Source organism: Phyllobates terribilis, unplaced genomic scaffold, assembly GCF_046119375.1.
Source record: "Phyllobates terribilis strain yellow unplaced genomic scaffold, ASM4611937v1 Scaffold_327__1_contigs__length_2127877, whole genome shotgun sequence".
NCBI lineage: Eukaryota > Metazoa > Chordata > Amphibia > Anura > Dendrobatidae > Phyllobates > Phyllobates terribilis.
Window position 1 is genome coordinate 1210141 of NW_027363087.1, and position 19249 is coordinate 1229389.

Below are 19249 nucleotides of genomic sequence, written 5' to 3' on the forward strand. Positions count from 1 at the left end.
CCCGGCGCCTGCGCAATAGAACCCTGCAGCACAGTGCACGGAGAGTCGAGGCCGGGATGAAGCAAAGCGCGCTCTATGTGAGCGGCCCTCTGCGCATGCCCGGAAGTCAGGGAGCACAGTGCACCACACAGGGTCCTGTGACATGCAGGGGAGTGGGGGGATATGATAATTAAGCAGAGAGGCGGGGATTTAGGGGAATAATAAGCACATAAGCGGGGTTTGCTTCAAGCCTGTGGAAAAAATAATTAATTAAAGTGCTTTTCTCTGCAATCAGACCTCAGCTATGGGCCATGCAGGTATGTATAGATTAAGGCTGCGTGCCCACTATGCGTTTTTCAAGAGCTTTTGCCGTGGAATTTCCGCAGCAAAAACGCTTAAAAAACGCTTGGTAATATGTGCCCCATGATCCCCAATGATAATCCGCATGTGCTGTGCGGAAATTTCCGCTGCGGATTATCAATGCGGAAAAATACGCAGCATGTCCATTAATTTTGCGGACACGCAGCGTAATTGTAAAATGGTACCTGTAAAAAAAAAGAATTTAAAATAAAAAAATAAAGATTATACTTACCTTCTGATGTCCTCCCGGTCTCCTCAGCGATGCGTGCGGTGTGTTGGGCGGCTCGCGGTGGTGTGAGGACCTGACATGACGTAATTGAGTCATGAGACAGGTCACGCGACCACTGACGTCGGCGGTCGCGTGACCTGTCACATGACTCAATGACGTCATCGCAGGTCCTTCACACCACCACGAGACACAGGGGAAACTGGACACATCAGAGAAGAAGACCACGGGCCATCGGAAGGCAAGTACAATCTTTATTTTTTACTTTTCACCATTCTTATTTTATTCATTTATTTTTATTTTCCTTTTTAACTATTACTTGGTCACACTATATATGCCGGTTGCATGGATTTATATAGTGTGACCAAGTTGTCAAGCACTTTCCAAGTGATGCTAAAATTGCTTTGAAAAGCGCTTAATAACCCGCATGTAGAAATGCATGCAAAAACGCTTGACAAACGCTTCTACCTGGCGGGAAAAACGCATGTAAAATCCGCATGCATTTCTGCATCGTGGGCACATAGCCTTACTTTTCTATAACCTGTATGGCCATAGTAGTGGTATGATATCACCCGGGGGGGCCACAGATTCCCTTTAACACGAGTCACACTTTTTTCTCCCGGTTATGTTTCCAGCAGTGATCTTGTGAGCAGACGCCAGGGAGTCACATAGCTAGGAGAAAAAAAAAGTGCGCCTTGTGTTAAAGGTGATGTGAGCATGAGCGGGACTTGGAAGACGAGACTGCATGTCACAGGGCAAGGGAGTGGGTGTGGGGGACATTGTAATTCATAAAGTAGGCGGGGATTTCTTCCCGTCCCCCAAGGATCAGTAAACAGATTGAATAAAAAGACATTTCAAACCAACCAGACCTCTAATATGAGGCATACAGGTATGTATAGATTTACATTTCTATCACCTGTATGCCCATATTAGAGGTCTGAAAAGTCCCAGGGGGTGACAGTTTCCCTTTAAGAGGTTGTCCAGCAGTGGTCACCCCCTTTAATTTCATCTAATGCACAGCATCTAGTGCTCTGAAAGAGTAAATCTACTAAACAGCAGAAAAGGTTTAAACATTTAGATTTTTTTTTCATGCTTTTGCGGAATATAGTTACTTACAGTTAGGTCCATATATATTTGGACAGAGACAACATTTTTCTAATTTTAGTTCTAGACATTACCACAATGAATTTTAAACAAAACAATTCAGATGCAGTGGAAGTTCAGACTTTCAGCTTTCATTTGAGGGTATCCACATTAAAATTGGATGAAGGGTTTAGGAGTTTCAGCTCCTTAACATGTGCCACCCTGTTTTTAAAGGGACCAAAAGTAATTGGACAGATTAAATAATTGTAAATAAAATGTTCATTTCTAGTACTTGGTTGAAAACCCTTTGTTGGCAATGACTGCCTGAAGTCTTGAACTCATGGACATCACCAGACGCTGTGTTTCCTCCTTTTTGATGCTCTGCCAGGCCTTCACTCCGGTGGTTTTCAGTTGCTGTTTGTTTGTGGGCCTTTCTGTCTGAAGTTTAGTCTTTAACCAGTGAAATGCATGCTCAATTGGGTTGAGTTCAGGTGACTGACTTGGCCATTCAAGAATATTCCACTTCTTTGCTTTAATAAACTCCTTGGTTGCTTTGGCTTTATGTTTTGGGTCATTGTCCATCTGTAGTATGAAACGACGACCAATCAGTTTGGCTGCATTTGGCTGGATCTGAGCACACAGTATGGCTCTGAATACATCAGAATTCATTCGGCTACTTCTGTCCTGTGTCACATCATCAATAAACACTAGTGACCCAGTGCCACTGGCAGCCATGCATGCCCAAGCCATCACACTGCCTCCGCCGTGTTTTACAGATGATGCGGTATGCTTTGGATCATGAGCTGTACCACGCCTTCACCATACTTTTCTCTTTCCATCATTCTGGTAGAGGTTGATCTTGGTTTCATCTGTCCAAAGAATGTTCTTCCAGAACTGTGCTGGCTTTTTTAGATGTTTTTAGCAAAGTCCAGTCTAGCCTTTTTATTCTTGATGCTTATGAGTGGCTTGCACCGTGCAGTGAACCCTCTGTATTTACTTTCATGCAGTCTTCTCTTTATGGTAGATTTGGATATTGATACGCCTACCTCCTGGAGAGTGTTGTTCACTTGGTTGGCTGTTGTGAAGGGGTTTCTCTTCACCATGGAGATTATTCTAAGATCATCCACCACTGTTGTCTTCCGTGGGCGCCCAGGTCTTTTTGCATTGATGAGTTCACCAGTGCTTTCTTTCTTTCTCAGGATGTACCAAACTGTCGATTTTGCCACTCCTAATATTGTAGCAATTTCTTGGATGTTTTTTTTTCCTGTTTTTGCAGCTTAAGGATGGCTTGTTTCACCTGCATGGAGAGCACCTTTGACCGCATGTTTACTTCACAGCAAAACCTTCCAAATGCAAGCACTACACCTCAAATCAACTCCAGGCCTTTTATCTGCTTAATTGAGAATGACATAACGAAGGGATTGCCCACACCTGTCCATGAAATAGCCTTGGAGTCAATTGTCCAATTACTTTTGGTCCCTTTAAAAACAGGGTGGCACATGTTAAGGAGCTGAAACTCCTAAACCCTTCATCCAATTTTAATGTGGATACCCTCAAATGAAAGCTGAAAGTCTGAACTTCAACTGCATCAGAATTGTTTTGTTTAAAATTCATTGTGGTAATGTCTAGAACCAAAATTAGAAAAATGTCGTCTCTGTCCAAATATATATGGACCTAACTGTAGATTCAATTATGTAGAAAAAAGTACTTCTGGGGATTGAAAACATTCTCTCCTTAACTCAAACTGATGTATAAAACCGTCATGATCAGGTCACTTTGTGCACTGCTTGAGGGATCTGTACGGTACAGCCTCTGCATCGGAGCAGCAGGAGCTCAATTGATATACACAGCCAGGATTCTGATGTGTTCTCACCAGGTTTAGCAGTTCAATCTGATATGCCGATAGTGACAACAGCACACAAAGAATCTGACCAAAAAAAAAAGAGCGCTCCCTTTGTCAGACCATCATCAGCACCTCTAATGTGCGCAGCGGTGCCAATGGACTATGGCAACCAAGAGCCCGAAAATGGCCTTTTGGTCTGCCATACAGTACAGTTTAACAGATACTGCCAGAGTCGGGGTTTGATAGGTTGACGGGGATAAATTAGGTAATCCACTGTAGCGATGTGCGTTAACAATATGATCATGAGATTTTATGTTCAAGTTCCCTTAGGGTACTAATATTGTAGTGTAAAAAATATATATATATCCTTTGAAAAACATTCCATATCTCTGATTACTATAATGATATCAACATTTATGCGAAGCTGCATGGTGAACAATGCAAAGTGTATGTATATATGTGTGTTTTATATACACACATACATACACATATATACATACATTTGTAATTTTTTCTATTTCCACCTATAAATACAATTCATTCCACAAAAGACAAGCCCTCATTCAGCTATATCTTCAAAAAATGTGATGAAAAAAAATATATATTTGTCCTAAAGACCCCAAAATTAAGGGGTTAAAGGGATTTTCCAATTTTTGAAAGTGATCGTATACAATAGCGTGTACAGACAGACCAGGATGGTCCAAATATTTTACATTTGAAGAAACTTAATCTAGTCGGCTTCTGATTAACAATGATGTATGAGATAAGACTTTGTTGTACTCTACATAGTCAAATTTCAGATCAGTTTCTGTATATGCCTTGCAAACATAATAAAAGACATGAAAGAGAAAAATACAGAAAAACAAACCATCATGGAGACCGTCTTCTCTTTCGCTATGAGCATGGAATTTTTCTATAGTCTGACAGCCCAGTAACTTCATGCTGTTTGTTTGACCTCTTAAAAATAGGGTATTCGCTGAAAGATCCAGGTTATACCTTTCCTCACAGTATTCCAAGTTCTGTAAAAAAAAATAAAGAAAGAATAATTGACATATAGATAGATAGATTTATATTATAGGAATAGATATACCTAGTCTAGCCTCTCCCTGCCCCACTCCAGGTGGTTGACAGGTCTGTACCATGTGTGTGTACATAGGAGGAGACCTGTCAAAATCAATCAACTGGAGCGGGCAGGAACAAGTGAGCCAAGGACCATGCCGGATTTGTCAGGTCTATTTCTATAGTCCATGGCTGGCTTTTCAAACAAATTTTTCTCTGAAATGCTGCGGGGTTCCAGTGAAAAGTGTACACGGCTGTAATCGTACAACTACGATGTTTCATGCCGTCTGTAATTCAGGCAGTGTGAATCTAGTGGCAGCTCATCAAGCCTCACATTTGAATCAATTTGAAGCCCTATAGGCTCTGTTTTGGCAGATGGTGCAAAGGGTTAAAACTTAGCCCTACAGATTCTGATTAAGTGCACCTGGATTTCTCTGCATATAGCCAGGCTAGGTGTTCACCTTAGTCAGTCAGCTGGGGAAGACTAAGCAGAGTGGGTTGTGTTGGAGATGTTAGAGAGAGACAAGCCAGAATTCCACTCTGAGAAGAGACTGCACAGGCCATGTGCGCCAAACTGCAAATATGAGTGGTTGCTTTGGACAATAGCAGTTTTGTTTGACCAAACTTGGACTAGCTGAGTCGTGTATGAGTAGCCAAGGTCTATTTTGTTCAGTTAGTGCCTGGACAAGGCTAGGGATTTTGTGTTTATGGTTTTGTTTTCTTTAAAAAATAAAATCCAGTGCCTGTGTAAAAGCAGTCTACTGCCGAGCATGAATCCCTACACAATATATGCAAGGACTTAAACATAACCAAAGACAGCAAGGGACACAGGAGAGATGTAGTGGAAAGTGAACAGTGACCACCAGCTGGAGGTGGGTGAAGATCCTAAAGCAGTCAAATGTGTATACATCCATAATGTAAATAAAGTGGTAACAGAACAAACAATGACAGTGTGAATGTTGTAATAAAACAAAGCTCCTGACCAGAAGTGTCACTCGAGGAGGAGCACTCACCAAGGAAGTAAGGAGGGTTCAGAGCTGTGAGGTGCTCTACAGACAACTTGAGAATGCCCCCTTTACATTACAAACCATACAGAATAAAAATATACAGACATCTTACCTCATACATAATTTGTCCTGATGGTAAACGTTTTCTGTCCCCAAAAGCCAACTGCAGCAAATGAAAGCTTAAATCTCTACCACTATAGTAGAAAAGATTAAAAGGTTATGATGAGAACATAACTGGAGAGCTAAAGAAATGACAAAATACAGAACTCTTAATTTTGAAATGTAAAATAATTTGGGGAAAGGATGCAATGTTAGTAATTGGATTTTAACAATTACCTTTGACTTGTTTGAACAGCCCAAAGGTAACAGCAGTTTCGGGGGTCATTCTCAGGTTCTTGAAAAGTGACGGAGAAAACAGGAACTCTGCCCCCTTCAATTTGAACATGGTATCTGAAAAAAAAAAAATATATATATATATATATATACACATTAAGTCATTAAAATGTCCTACACAAAGCGACATACAATTATGATTTATCCCAGATGATAACTGCATGCAGAGCTGCTATAATAACACATCACGGCTTCTGGATATCCGGCCTGTACAAACATGATGCAGCCCACCACACTAAGCGCCGGCAAGCACGTTTCACACCGGTTAAAGAGAACCTGCCAGCAGATTTTAGTCCTATAAACTAAAGGCATGGCCATAATAGCACGGCGATGCTGATTAATATGATACCTGGTGTGAAGGGATGCGCTCAGTGGCTGCTGATTACTCATCTTATAAAGTTTTCATAAAATGGTGTCTTGTGCTTCAGGACAGGGCGTGGGGGCTGGGTCGTCTTCTGGTTCTCCACCCCTCCACACCAGACTCCTCTATTTCTGGAGCAGGTAACAGATTATTCAGGGACCCGCATACTTTATAAAATTCCACAACGCAGCCATCACTGCATATGCAGCGCCTCTGACGCACACAAGACGTCATTCTCTGAAAACGTCATAAAGGTGAGTATTCAACAGCCACTGAGCGGATCCCTTCACATCAGGTATCAGTAATCAGCACCACAGTGCTATTATCGCCATGCCTTTAATTTAAAGGGCTAAATCCTGCTGACAGGTTCGCTTTAATCATTGTGGTCCGATGTTTGATTGAGTCTGTAGCAAAATATCAAAGTGCTCTACATAGCGCCTGCAGTGAAAATCATTTTTGGTGCTCATTCTGGTTTTTCCAAATTCTCAAAATCATTACATTAAAATGTTCAGATTTTTTAACCCCTTTCTAACATTGTGCGTAATAATACGTCCCTGTGCCCTGGACCTTATGGACCAGGTAAGTGTTATTACTTCTCGGCGATCGCGCCCACACAAGTTGTGCAGCCGCGGTTGCCGGCGGGTGCCAGCTGATACCTGGAACCCAGAGCCAGGAGCAGTGTCCGCACCGCTCCCAGCACTTTAACCCCTTAAATGCTGCGATCGCAACATTTAGCGAGCGAGCAGAAAAACAAATGCCGCTCTGCTCTTGAATCGGAGACCCAGTGACATCATTGCCATGGTGTGGAAAGAAGGAGAAAGAGCCACAGGTACAAAGAGCCAGGCACCCAAATATTTGTATTACAAAAATATATAACATTTTATTGAACAGAAGTTTGACAAAAAGACATTAGACCACACAAAAAACATTAAAAGCATTTAAAAAAGGAAAGCAAAACCATGTGAGGGCGTAATATCCCACACATGCACCAACAGGTTAACTAGAATAGAAAAATCAGTCATCATTCAAGACATGTGTCATAGTGACCATAAAGAAAGTCATAAATAGCCCAAGATAGAAAAGTACATGATCATAAGGTTCAATAGTGAATGACTATAAAGTGCAGTAGTATATAGAATATTGATACAATACAAGATGCATAAATAGGATCAATCAAAAGAGAGGAGGACATCTAATAATATCGCCTAAACATCCTGATCATAATGTTAATCATAAACCATCTACTATGCAGGCACTCATAGAGTTCAAAAGTATACAGAGTGTAATATAATAACTGTATGCGCTATTAAGAGGTCAAAGTTAGTATACCTGTTGTGGTCACCCACGCGTATCGCTGCCCACTAGCAGCTTCGTCAGGGGTCACATGACTGTCGGCTAAAATATGGAAAACTTATAGCTCTCAAAATATAGTGATGCAAAAAAACAAAAATGTTTTTAGTGTGTGACAGCTACCAAAGATAAAAACCCGATCTAATCACTCACACCGCATGAGGAACGGCGTAAAAAATTAAAACAATTCTTCATCTGCTGCTTTGTTCATTCTGCCTCCCAAAGATCGCAGTATGGCTCGGCTCACATTTATCCTGCGCTCTGTGCTGAGCGCTTACGCTAGGGCTTCCATGTAAGTATGCGATTCAGAAGGAACCCCCAGCGGAACATTCCCTGTAATGAGGCAGATGGAGGCACCGTGGACGCCGTCTGGCCTGTGATCCAACATTGTCAGTCTTTTTATTAGGCGTGCATAAAAGTGCCGTCGGGCACAGTTTTGTTAACGACTGAAAAACAGGACACAGCTAAACAGAGGCCAGACTGAGTCCAGAGTAAGGCCGGTTTCACGCGTCTTGATATTTCCGGTAAAGGAAATACTGGTACCGGAGATAACCGTGTCCGTGTGTACCTGTGTGACATACGTGTGGCAACTGTGTGCCGCATCAGGAGCACACGAACTGGCACCTGGGAATCAGTGGTAAAGTTAACGCTGTTCCCAAGCGCTGGGTGATCAATGCTGCCCTCATCATTATCCCATGCCGATGCATCAGCACGAGCAAGGAACAATGTTGACAGTAGTATTCTGCTTCCGGTGTGTCCTGGTGTAAAAATAAAATTTTACATTCAAATAGCCAAGTCAGGGCCCCTTCCCTTCCGAGCCCCACCATGCCCCTAAACAGTGGTTTTCCCTCACATTTGGGGTATCTGCGTGCTCAGGAGAAAGTGCACAACAAACTTTGGGATCCATTTTATCCTGTTACGCTTGCAAAAATGAAAAAAAAAAAATTGGGTCTAAAGTAGAATGTTCAGTGTTTTCTTCCACATTCCAACAATTCCTGTGAAGCACCTGAAGGGTTAATATATGTATTGAATGTGGTTTTGAGCACCTTGAGGGGTACAATGTTTAGAATGGTGTCCCTTTTGGGTATTTTCTGTCATAAAGGCCCCTCAAGGTCACTTCAAATGTGATGTGGTCCCTAAACAAATAGTTTTGTAAATTTTGTTGTAAAAATGAGAAAACACTGGTCAACTTTTAACCCTTCTAACAAAGAAAAATGTTGGTTTTAAAATTGTGCTGATGTAAAGTAGACATGTGGGAAATGTTATGTATTAACTATTTTGTGTGACACATCTCTCTGATTTAAGGGCATAAAAATTCAAAGTTTGAAAATTGCAAAATTTTCTAAGTTATCGCCAAATTTCGAATTTTTTCACAAATAAACGTAAATCATATCAAATAAATGTTACCACTATCACAAATTGCAATATGTCATGAAAAAAAACAAATCTCAGAATCAGTGGGATCCGTTGAAGCGTTCCAGAGTTATTGCATGAAAGGGAGACTGGTCAGAGTTGTAAAAATTGCGCTGGTGATTAACGTTCAAACAAACTTCGGGGGTAAAGGGGTTAAGCATTTCCCACCTCCCATTGGCTTTCAATGCAACTTGGACAGAATAAAAAAATATATATATATATATATATATATATATATATATATATATATATAAGTCTTGAAGTTTACCACAAAAAACTGGGAAAATGTATTGACTTGGATATAAGCCTAGGGTGGGAAATGCAGCAGCTACTGGTAAATTTCCCTATCCTGGTGTGCATATCATCCTCATCCCCAATCCTGGTATGCATGGCCCCCCATCAATGCACACATGAAAAAAAATAACACACTTCTACTCACCTTCCCTCTGCTCCAGTGCTGCGTCCTGTTCTTCCAGCAGCTGATGAGCGCATGACGCCACTGCCATGCGCCCTCAGACGCTGAGGTGAGCTGCCGGGATATTCACTTTTCTCCACGCCGGGACTATGGGCGTGGAGTGGAGTGAATATTCATTTTCTTTAATAGCGCAGTGTCAGTCGCAGCAGTCTGTTTCCTGCAGCAGCTCAGCGATACGGTGTGCTCCAATAGCATGCACAGAGGATAACGGAGCCAGTGGCTGCGACTGACAGTGTGCGCTATTAAAGAAAATGAATATTCACTCCTCTCCACCCCCATGGGCGTGGAGAAGAGTGAATATTAATTTTCTTTAGCAGCAGGCACACATGGTAGCTGCAGCAGCCGGCTACCGACTGTGCACCGCTCTTCCGCGGCAACCTCTCCCACCCCACAGCCAGAATGTAAGTATATACTCGAGTATAAGCCGAGGGTTTTTTTTTTTTTCAGCATAAAAAAAAATGTGCTGAAAAAGTCAGCTTATACACGAGTATATGCAGTAGCTTTGAAAAAAATCATTATATACACATTTTAATCAAAGTTATATATTAAATTACTATGTACAATAATGTGTGGCCAGAAAAAATAACAATTTTCCCTAATAAAACAAGCTTAATACAGCCATGTGAGGGAAAATCTTGAAATGTATCTAAGAATGAAGTAATGCATTTGAATATGGAAAAATAAACAAAACTTTACTTACTCTCGTCTTAAAGTTTTCATGTTCCATAAAGAGAGGTATCCATCACAGAAACCTACAGCCAGGTGATTAGTTCTAGCTATATAGCTGACTGTGGTGACCATGGCTCCAGAAGGTGCAAGCAGCTGAAGACCTATGTGTCGTCTCTCTCGATTAGCCGCTTTTCGGAGTTTAGGGATTTCTGCAGGTATCCCACTAATGACTTCAAGGTCTATAAATAAATTGACAGAAACAAGCATTTCAACATTAAAAGGGGTTGTCACTAACACCTTCTTAAAACTAAACGTTCAGCCCTGATAAAAAAAACAAACAAAAAAAACAACTTGTACTCGCCTCCCATGCCGGCTCCATTCCAGCGGTGTCAGCACTCGCGGTCCCGGGTCTGTGATGCGGTGGAATGACCTGTGATGCCCGGCGCCCAATCAGTGCTGGCGTCAGAGTCCCGGCCTTCAGACAAACTAAACATGAAGAAGAAATCTGGGATCCTCCATGTTCAGTTTGTACGAAGGCGCAGACTGACGCCAGCACTGATTGGGCGCCGGGCATCACAGGTCATTCCACCGCATCACAGACCCGGGACCGCGAGTGCTGACACCGCTGGAACTAAGCCGGCACGGGATGTGAATATAGGGTTTTTTTATTGGGGGGCCGAACATTTCGTTTAAGGGGTTGTCCCAGTAGTGGACAACCCCTTTAAGTCTATTTGCCTGTAATTACATAAGCTGTCGTGTTTGTACATGAGGAACAAACATTTGTTACATTTCCTCTCTGATTTTCAGTGGAATAAGTTGTTAAGTAAAGACTAGCTATGATGTCTCCTATACGACATGAGGGGCTCCTGCTCTCCTGCCCCTATGCAGAACACAGAGAAAAGTAGCATGGCTATAATACAGCAGTACAACCAGCAGTAAGGTGATATAAAACACATTTTAGCTGTGGTTTTTTTTTTCAGAGGGAATGGCGAGTTTTGGAAAAAAAAATCTCATCACTCTCAGATCTCACTTCCAGCATTTACAGTCATTACAAGGGCCAGGAACCCCCTGGAAAACCCCTAGGAGAAGAGCTACGCTGTCATGTCATTACATCCAACACAACCTATCCCAGGTACAGGGGAATAATACCAACAGCCGCAGAACGTTTGTTAAAAGGGAAAATAAAAAAAACTACATTTTAGTCAGCTCTTCAGCCACTTTATCAGGAGGCAGCAAGTTAAACATGCAAAAAGCGATGAGCGGTTTGTAGTATTGATTTCAGCGTTGGTTATAGAATCAGTGACCACTTAAAAGGAGTTTTGAATAACAATTGGGAATCTGAAAAAGGTCTGTCCGTATTAAGAACATTGGAGTAAAGCCCGCTCCTAGATACCCATTTTGTTCTGAACGTTTTAAAATGCCCAAACTGAAGCAAAACCGAAGTCCACCCTCGCCACCTCCCTGCACCATCTTGATTTGTGCTTCTCCTTACACCAAGTCTCATTATGTCCTACCAAAAGACAGATCCTGCAACAAATATAAGGACAGGAGGGAGGAGCGGAGGGTAGAAAAACAATAGGAATATTTGACACATATTACATCGTGCAGTCTGTCCTATCCATTTTGGGTCTTCTCTATGCTGATGTCTGACTAATTCCCAAACTAAGTGAGCAAGTGCTATAATGTGTAAATGAAAGATACCACTGCAGCAAATCCCTCGCCTCTCTTTACTGTTTTACACTAGATTAAATTTACTTCTTCCCTTAAATATATTACGGTTTCTTTAAATACAAGTTATACAATATTTTAATAGACTTTCTACATTAATTCTCTACAGTTTTCAATACCTCCATTTGATGTAATTGAATAGAAACCTTTAATTTGCCTAGTGAAAGTCAGTCTTTGTAATACAAGACACATACGGGCATAGCTCATAACTACAGGTGCTTCTCACAAAATTACAATATCATCAAAAAGTTAATTTATTTCAGTTCTTCAATACAGAAAGTGAAACTTATATATTATATAGAGTCATTACACACAGAGGGATCTATTATATAGAGTCATTACAGACAGAGTGATCTATTATATAGAGTCATTACAGACAGAGGGATCTATTATATAGAGTCATTACACACAGAGTGATCTATTATATAGAGTCATTACACACAGAGTGATCTATTATATAGAGTCATTACACACAGAGGGATCTATTATATAGAGTCATTACAGACAGAGGGATCTATTATATAGAGTCATTACACACAGAGTGATCTATTATATAGAGTCATTACACACAGAGGGATCTATTATATAGAGTCATTACACACAGAGGGATCTATTATATAGTCATTACACACAGAGGGATCTATTATATAGAGTCATTACACACAGAGTGATCTATTATATAGAGTCATTACACACAGAGGGATCTATTATATAGAGTCATTACACACAGAGGGATCTATTATATAGAGTCATTACACACAGAGTGATCTATTATATAGAGTCATTACACACAGAGTGATTATATAGAGTCATTACACACAGAGGGATCTATTATATAGAGTCATTACACACAGAGGGATCTATTATATAGAGTCATTACACACAGAGGGATCTATTATATAGAGTCATTACACACAGAGTGATCTATTATATAGAGTCATTACACACAGAGTGATCTATTAGAGTCATTACAGACAGAGTGATCTATTATATAGAGTCATTACAGACAGAGTGATCTATTATATAGAGTCATTACAGACAGAGGGATCTATTATATAGAGTCATTACACACAGAGGGATCTATTAGAGTCATTACACACAGAGTGATCTATTATATAGAGTCAGTACACACAGAGTGATTATATAGAGTCATTACACACAGAGTGATCTATTATATAGAGTCATTACAAACAGAGTGATTATATAGAGTCATTACACACAGAGTGATCTATTATATAGAGTCATTACACACAGAGTGATCTATTAGAGTCATTACACACAGAGTGATCTATTATATAGAGTCATTACAAACAGAATGATTACATAGTCATTACAAACAGAGTGATCTATTATATAGAGTCATTACAAACAGAGTGATTATATAGAGTCATTACAAACAGAGTGATCTATTATATAGAGTCATTACAGACAGAGGGATCCATTATATAGAGTCATTACACACAGAGGGATCTATTATATAGAGTCATTACACACAGAGGGATCTATTATATAGAGTCATTACACACAGAGTGATTATATAGAGTCATTACACACAGAGGGATCTATTATATAGAGTCATTACACACAGAGGGATCTATTATATAGAGTCATTACACACAGAGTGATCTATTATATAGAGTCATTACACACAGAGTGATCTATTAGAGTCATTACACACAGAGTGATCTATTATATAGAGTCATTACAGACAGAGTGATCTATTATATAGAGTCATTACAGACAGAGGGATCTATTTTATAGAGTCATTACACACAGAGTGATCTATTAGAGTCATTACACACAGAGTGATCTATTATATAGAGTCATTACACACAGAGTGATTATATAGAGTCATTACACACAGAGTGATCTATTATATAGAGTCATTACAAACAGAGTGATCTATTATATAGAGTCATTACACACAGAGTGATCTATTATATAGAGTCATTACACACAGAGTGATCTATTAGAGTCATTACACACAGAGTGATCTATTATATAGAGTCATTACAAACAGAATGATTACATAGAGTCATTACAAACAGAGTGATCTATTATATAGAGTCATTACAAACAGAGTGATTATATAGAGTCATTACAAACAGAGTGATCTATTATATAGAGTCATTACAGACAGAGGGATCCATTATATAGAGTCATTACAGACAGAGGGATCTATTATATAGAGTCATTACACACAGAGTGATCTATTTCAAGTGTTTATTTCTGTTAATGTTGATGATTATGACTTACAGCCAATGAAAACACAAAAGTCAGTATCTCAGTATATTAGAATACTTTATAACAGCTTGAAAAATGAAATAAAATCCGAAATGTTGGCCTATTGAAATGTATGTTCAGTAAATGCACTCAGTACTTGGTCGGGGCTCCTTTTGCATCAATTACTGCATCAATGTGGCGTGGCATGGAGGCGATCAGCCTGTGGCACTGCTGAGGTGTTATGGAAGTCCAGGTTGCTTTGATAGCAGCCTTCAGCTCGTCTGCATTGTTGGGTCTGGTGTCTCTCATCTTCCTCTTGACAATACCCCATAAATTCTCTATGGGGTTAAGGTCGGGCGAGTTTGCTGGCCAATCAAGCACAGTCATACTATGGCTTTTAAACCAGGTATTGGTACTTTTGGCAGTGTGGACAGGTGCCAAGTCCTGCTGAAGAATGAAATTTCCATCTCCAAAAAACTTGTCCACAGAGGGAAGCATGAAGTGCTGTAAAATGTCCTGGTAGACGGCTGCGCTGACTTTGGTCTTGATAAAACACAGTGGACCTACACCAGCAGATGACATGGCTCCCCAAACCATCACTGATTGTGGAAACCTCACACTAGACATCCAGCAGCTTGGATTGTGGCCTCTCCACTCTTCCTACAGACTCTCAGACCTTGATTTCCAAATGAAATGCAAAATTTACTTTCATCTGAAAACACCACCTTGGACCACTGAGCATCAGTCCAGGTCTTTTTCTCCTTGCCCAGGTAAGACTCTTCTGGCATTGTCTATTGGTCATAAGTGGCTTGACACAAGGAATGTGGCACTTGTAGCCCATGTCCTGGATACGTCCGTGCGGTGGCAGCTCTTGAAGCAATGACTCCAGCAGCAGTCCACTCCATGTGAATCTCCCCCTATTTTTTTGAACGGCCTTTTCTTAGCAATCCTTTCAAGGCTGTGGTTATCTCAGTTGCTTGTGCACCTTTTCCTACCACACTTTTTCCTTCTGCTCAACTTTCCATTAATATGCTTTGATACAGCACTCTGAACAGCCAGCTTCCTTAGCAATGACCTTATGTGGCTTACCCTCCTTGTGGAGTGTGTCAATGACTGCCTTCTGGACATCTGTCAAGTCAGCAGTCTTCCCCATGATTGTGGAGCCTACTGAAACAGACTAAAGGGACCTTTTTAAATGCTTAGGAAGCCTTTGCAGGTGTTTTTTAATTCTAATTTACTGAGATAATGACTTTTGTGCTTTCATTGGCTGGAGGCCATAATCATCAACATTAACAGAAATAAACACTTGAAATAGATCACTGTTTGTAATGACTCTATATAATATATGAGTTTCACTTTTTGTATTGAAGAACTGAAATACAATTTTTGATGATATTCTAATTTAGTGAGAAGCACGTGTGTACACAGCGCTGTAGCTATGTGCCCATCACATGACCAGTGCAAAATGTTTATCCACCAGAAGCAAACAATGAATATTACTAATAAAGGACAGCAAGCAGACATCTTAAAAACCACGAGGAATGAATACAGACAGTATATCGCAAAGGCACTAAAGAGGTTAATGGCATTATGTTGTTTTGTGAAATCATAAAGGGAATTCCAAATCAAGTAAATAGCATAATGCTGATATGTGATATGCCATCACTTGATCTCTGGGGCCCCAAACCAATTTGGGGTGGGGGGGGGCGCATTTCAGGCTCTTAATTTTTTTTCTGCACAAAGGTGGTCGTGATATCTGAACTGTGCTGGGAAAGGCAAAGAGCCCCATCCACTTGAATGAAGAAGTGCCGCAGCAGGTGGCCTCACACCAATGTTCAGAATGGAAAGGTTATTCCTAGGATTGTTGGGTGCTCTAGAGGTCAGACCCCTTGTGTTTATTGTGTGCTGACAAATCCTAGTAATATGCCATCAATTACTAAAATGTGGTCACCCCTTTAACACAACTTGATTTAGTTTTGTTAAAATATATTTTAAAAATCCTGATTTATTAAGAAAAATACCTGACGCTTCCAACTCATCTTGATTGCAAGAGATATCATCTAAACATAGATCAATAAGAAGAACATGCCCAACATCTGTAACCACAGCTGCCACGCCAAAGAACCATCTTAGACTCTGGTGTAAATGCTGAGTACTGGCATTGGCTCCGCCATCATTCACTAAGGGTTCAACAGCCGTTACCTGAAAGCACAAGAAAATATATAAATTATAACAGTTTCCCAAAAACGATAGAGCAAATCAATCAAGTTTAGAAGTGCTTACCGAGCCAGGGAGCGCCACTGCTTTAACAACTTTTGAAATGCCGACATCATACAAGCAAAGAACACTGCCTTCTGCTTCAAGCAGACCCACAAGAAGTCCTGTCTTCTTCTGCCATGAAAACTCTTTGACAGCGACAACAGTGGGAGGTCTCTCAGTCACTGAGCTAAAACAGTATGCAGAAAGTCTTTCACCCGTTACTGAATTGGTAACTTCAAGCTGGGGTCCACATGCGAGCCAAGCAAGCCCAGCTCTCCCTTTACAGAAAAGAGAAATAAATTACACACATGCACTGCCAACCTTTTCTGAGCCTATAACTTCATATTTGTAAAAACAGATTAAAGATATAAGTTTTTACAAGAAACACTGGGCATATGCCCCCACAACAGAGAGTTAGCTGCATAGTATAGGGGATAACTGTTAGATCGGTGTAAGGCAGGGCTCGCACAACTGTATTTTACAGTCCGTATATGAAGCACAAGGTCCAAAACGTACCGCTTCAGACCCGAGGCTGTAAGCTAAGGTTGGGAAGCCGGCCACGAGGTCAGGCGATGCAGCCCGTATACGGACCACAAGATACGCTTGTATGAACTCCACTTTAGTCCTACTTTTACCCCACCAATCTAACAATCATCACTTATCAGAAAAGATTAAAGAAGACTGGAAAAAAAAACGTTTACCATTCATTTGGTAAAACAATGAGCAAACAGACCATCGTTCTATTAGATGTTACATATCTCTTACCTGGGGTAAACTTTGCACGCAAGACAGATTCCAGGTTAATTTCATCCTCCTGGAGAGCTTCTATTGTGATCTCCGGAAATTGCAGCAAGCTGCTAGTTACTTGGGCCTCAAGATTCGGCATCTTATTTTTCTTTCAGAGGAAAAACAAGAATTTGAAATTAAACAAAGTAAATGAAAACACAGTAATATTACACCAGTATATATATATAAGCACAGAAAGGACACTCCAGTCATATGCACCCATACACAATACAGGTGCTTACATGGCCAATAAAAACATGCTAGATTATTTCCCATAATGGGCCACTTTGCACTGAAAGGTATAGTCACCATATACCCACTGAACGTATGCCAAGCAGGGCTGTGGAGTCAGTAAGCCAAACCTTCGCCCCCTTGATGTCCGTCTTCACAGCACGGCCTCACTGCTGAGCGTGTACATAAAGTGCAGCACAGATTCATCTCACCTAAGCAGAGACCCTTACATCAGGAACAGAACAGACATTTATAGGACATTTCACAACTTTCCCAAATTCTTATGAAAACATTTACAGCACATCCTGCATTGTACTACTGTACCCAATTTATTATATATTTTAGGAATCGGTCCATTTTATACCGACTCCGACTCCACAGCCCTGAGGCCAAGACAACAAACTTGGTAACAACCTATGGATTTATTTTGTCCATACGCTTGGTGTATTTGCAGTACATGCAAAATATACAGTGTTACAAACTTAAGGAAAAGTCTTTACATATGCCACCTATTCAAGGCTTCGTTGACCTTTAGCCATGATTATAACTGGATACAATTTTGATTTTACAAAAATCTTTGCCGAATAGGCATAAAGGGCGAATTCTGAAAACCTGCGCACTTGATCTTAGCAATCAGACTCAATTTCTCAGAAATGACAAATGGTAAGGTTTTTAATATTAGAGTTAGGACTGTCCCATAAGGGTTGCCGTGAAGTGGCGGGATGGCTTTCACATTATTTTGATCAAAATTATGTTAACTAAATACCCTTTATTATTTATTATTATTTTTGCACTGTGCGATTTATACATCTACTTTCAGTTATTTGGGTATTTTTCTTGTTCTTGGTTTCTCTAAATTTCTCAGAAGCCCATATGATAATTAAGGAAGCAAACTAGTTGCTATAGCAATTATTCCATTGCACCAGTTTTCCTAAATCTCTGTCATCTCTGAATCCGGCGGTCTTACTTTCCATTACTAGGTACAACATTTCTTTTAAAAGGGAGAAAGAAAATGCAAATCTGAAACTCCCTGCTGCGCTGCGGGGGGCACAAGCCACATTCTTCTGCCAGGTGCAGCAGCTGAACTCAGATTACTGTACCGTGTCTCCCATCAGTAATGTGCTATTTCATCTATTTATGGAGATCCTGTACATTACAACATAGATCAGAGACGTCAAACACACAGAGGGCCAAAATGAAAAACGTGGACAATGTCGCAGGCCAACCAGTATACAATATGGGGGCCCACACAGTCCTCCGTACAGTACAATGGGGGCCCACACAGTCCTCCACACAGTACAATGGGGGCCCACACAGTCCTCCACACAGTACAATGGGGGCCCACACAGTCCTCCACACAGTACAATGGGGGCCCACACAGTCCTCCACACAGTACAATGGGGGCCCACACAGTCCTCCACACAGTACAATGGGGGCCCACACAGTCCTCCACACAGTACAATGGGGGCCCACACAGTCCTCCACACAGTACAATGGGGGCCCACACAGTCCTCCACACAGTACAATGGGGGCCCACACAGTCCTCCACACAGTACAATGGGGGCCCACACAGTCCTCCGTACAGTACAATGGGGGCCCACACAGTCCTCCGTACAGTACAATGGGGGCCCACACAGTCCTCCACACAGTACAATGGGGGCCCACACAGTCCTCCACACAGTACAATGGGGCCCACACAGTATAATGGGGCCCACACAGTCCTCCACACAGTATAATGGGGTCCACACAGTCCTCCACACAGTACAATGGGGCCCACACAGTATAATGGGGCCCACACAGTCCT

General features: G+C 41.1%; 1 protein-coding gene across 1 annotated transcript in view; it reads right to left on the reverse strand.

The window, feature by feature from the left end:
• Positions 1 to 17325, reverse strand: part of LOC141221658 (protein ELYS-like) — a 106104-nt gene extending 88779 nt beyond the window's left edge. The window contains exons 1-7 of the mRNA XM_073666555.1: positions 17194 to 17325; positions 16453 to 16706; positions 16191 to 16371; positions 10250 to 10457; positions 5894 to 6007; positions 5670 to 5751; positions 4360 to 4510 (exon numbers count right to left, since the gene is read on the reverse strand). Coding sequence (XP_073522656.1) covers positions 4360 to 4510; positions 5670 to 5751; positions 5894 to 6007; positions 10250 to 10457; positions 16191 to 16371; positions 16453 to 16706; positions 17194 to 17314 — 1111 coding nt within the window. The 5' untranslated portion in view covers positions 17315 to 17325. The remainder of the gene's footprint in view (positions 1 to 4359; positions 4511 to 5669; positions 5752 to 5893; positions 6008 to 10249; positions 10458 to 16190; positions 16372 to 16452; positions 16707 to 17193) is intronic.
• Between the last annotated feature and the right edge of the window lie 1924 nt (positions 17326 to 19249).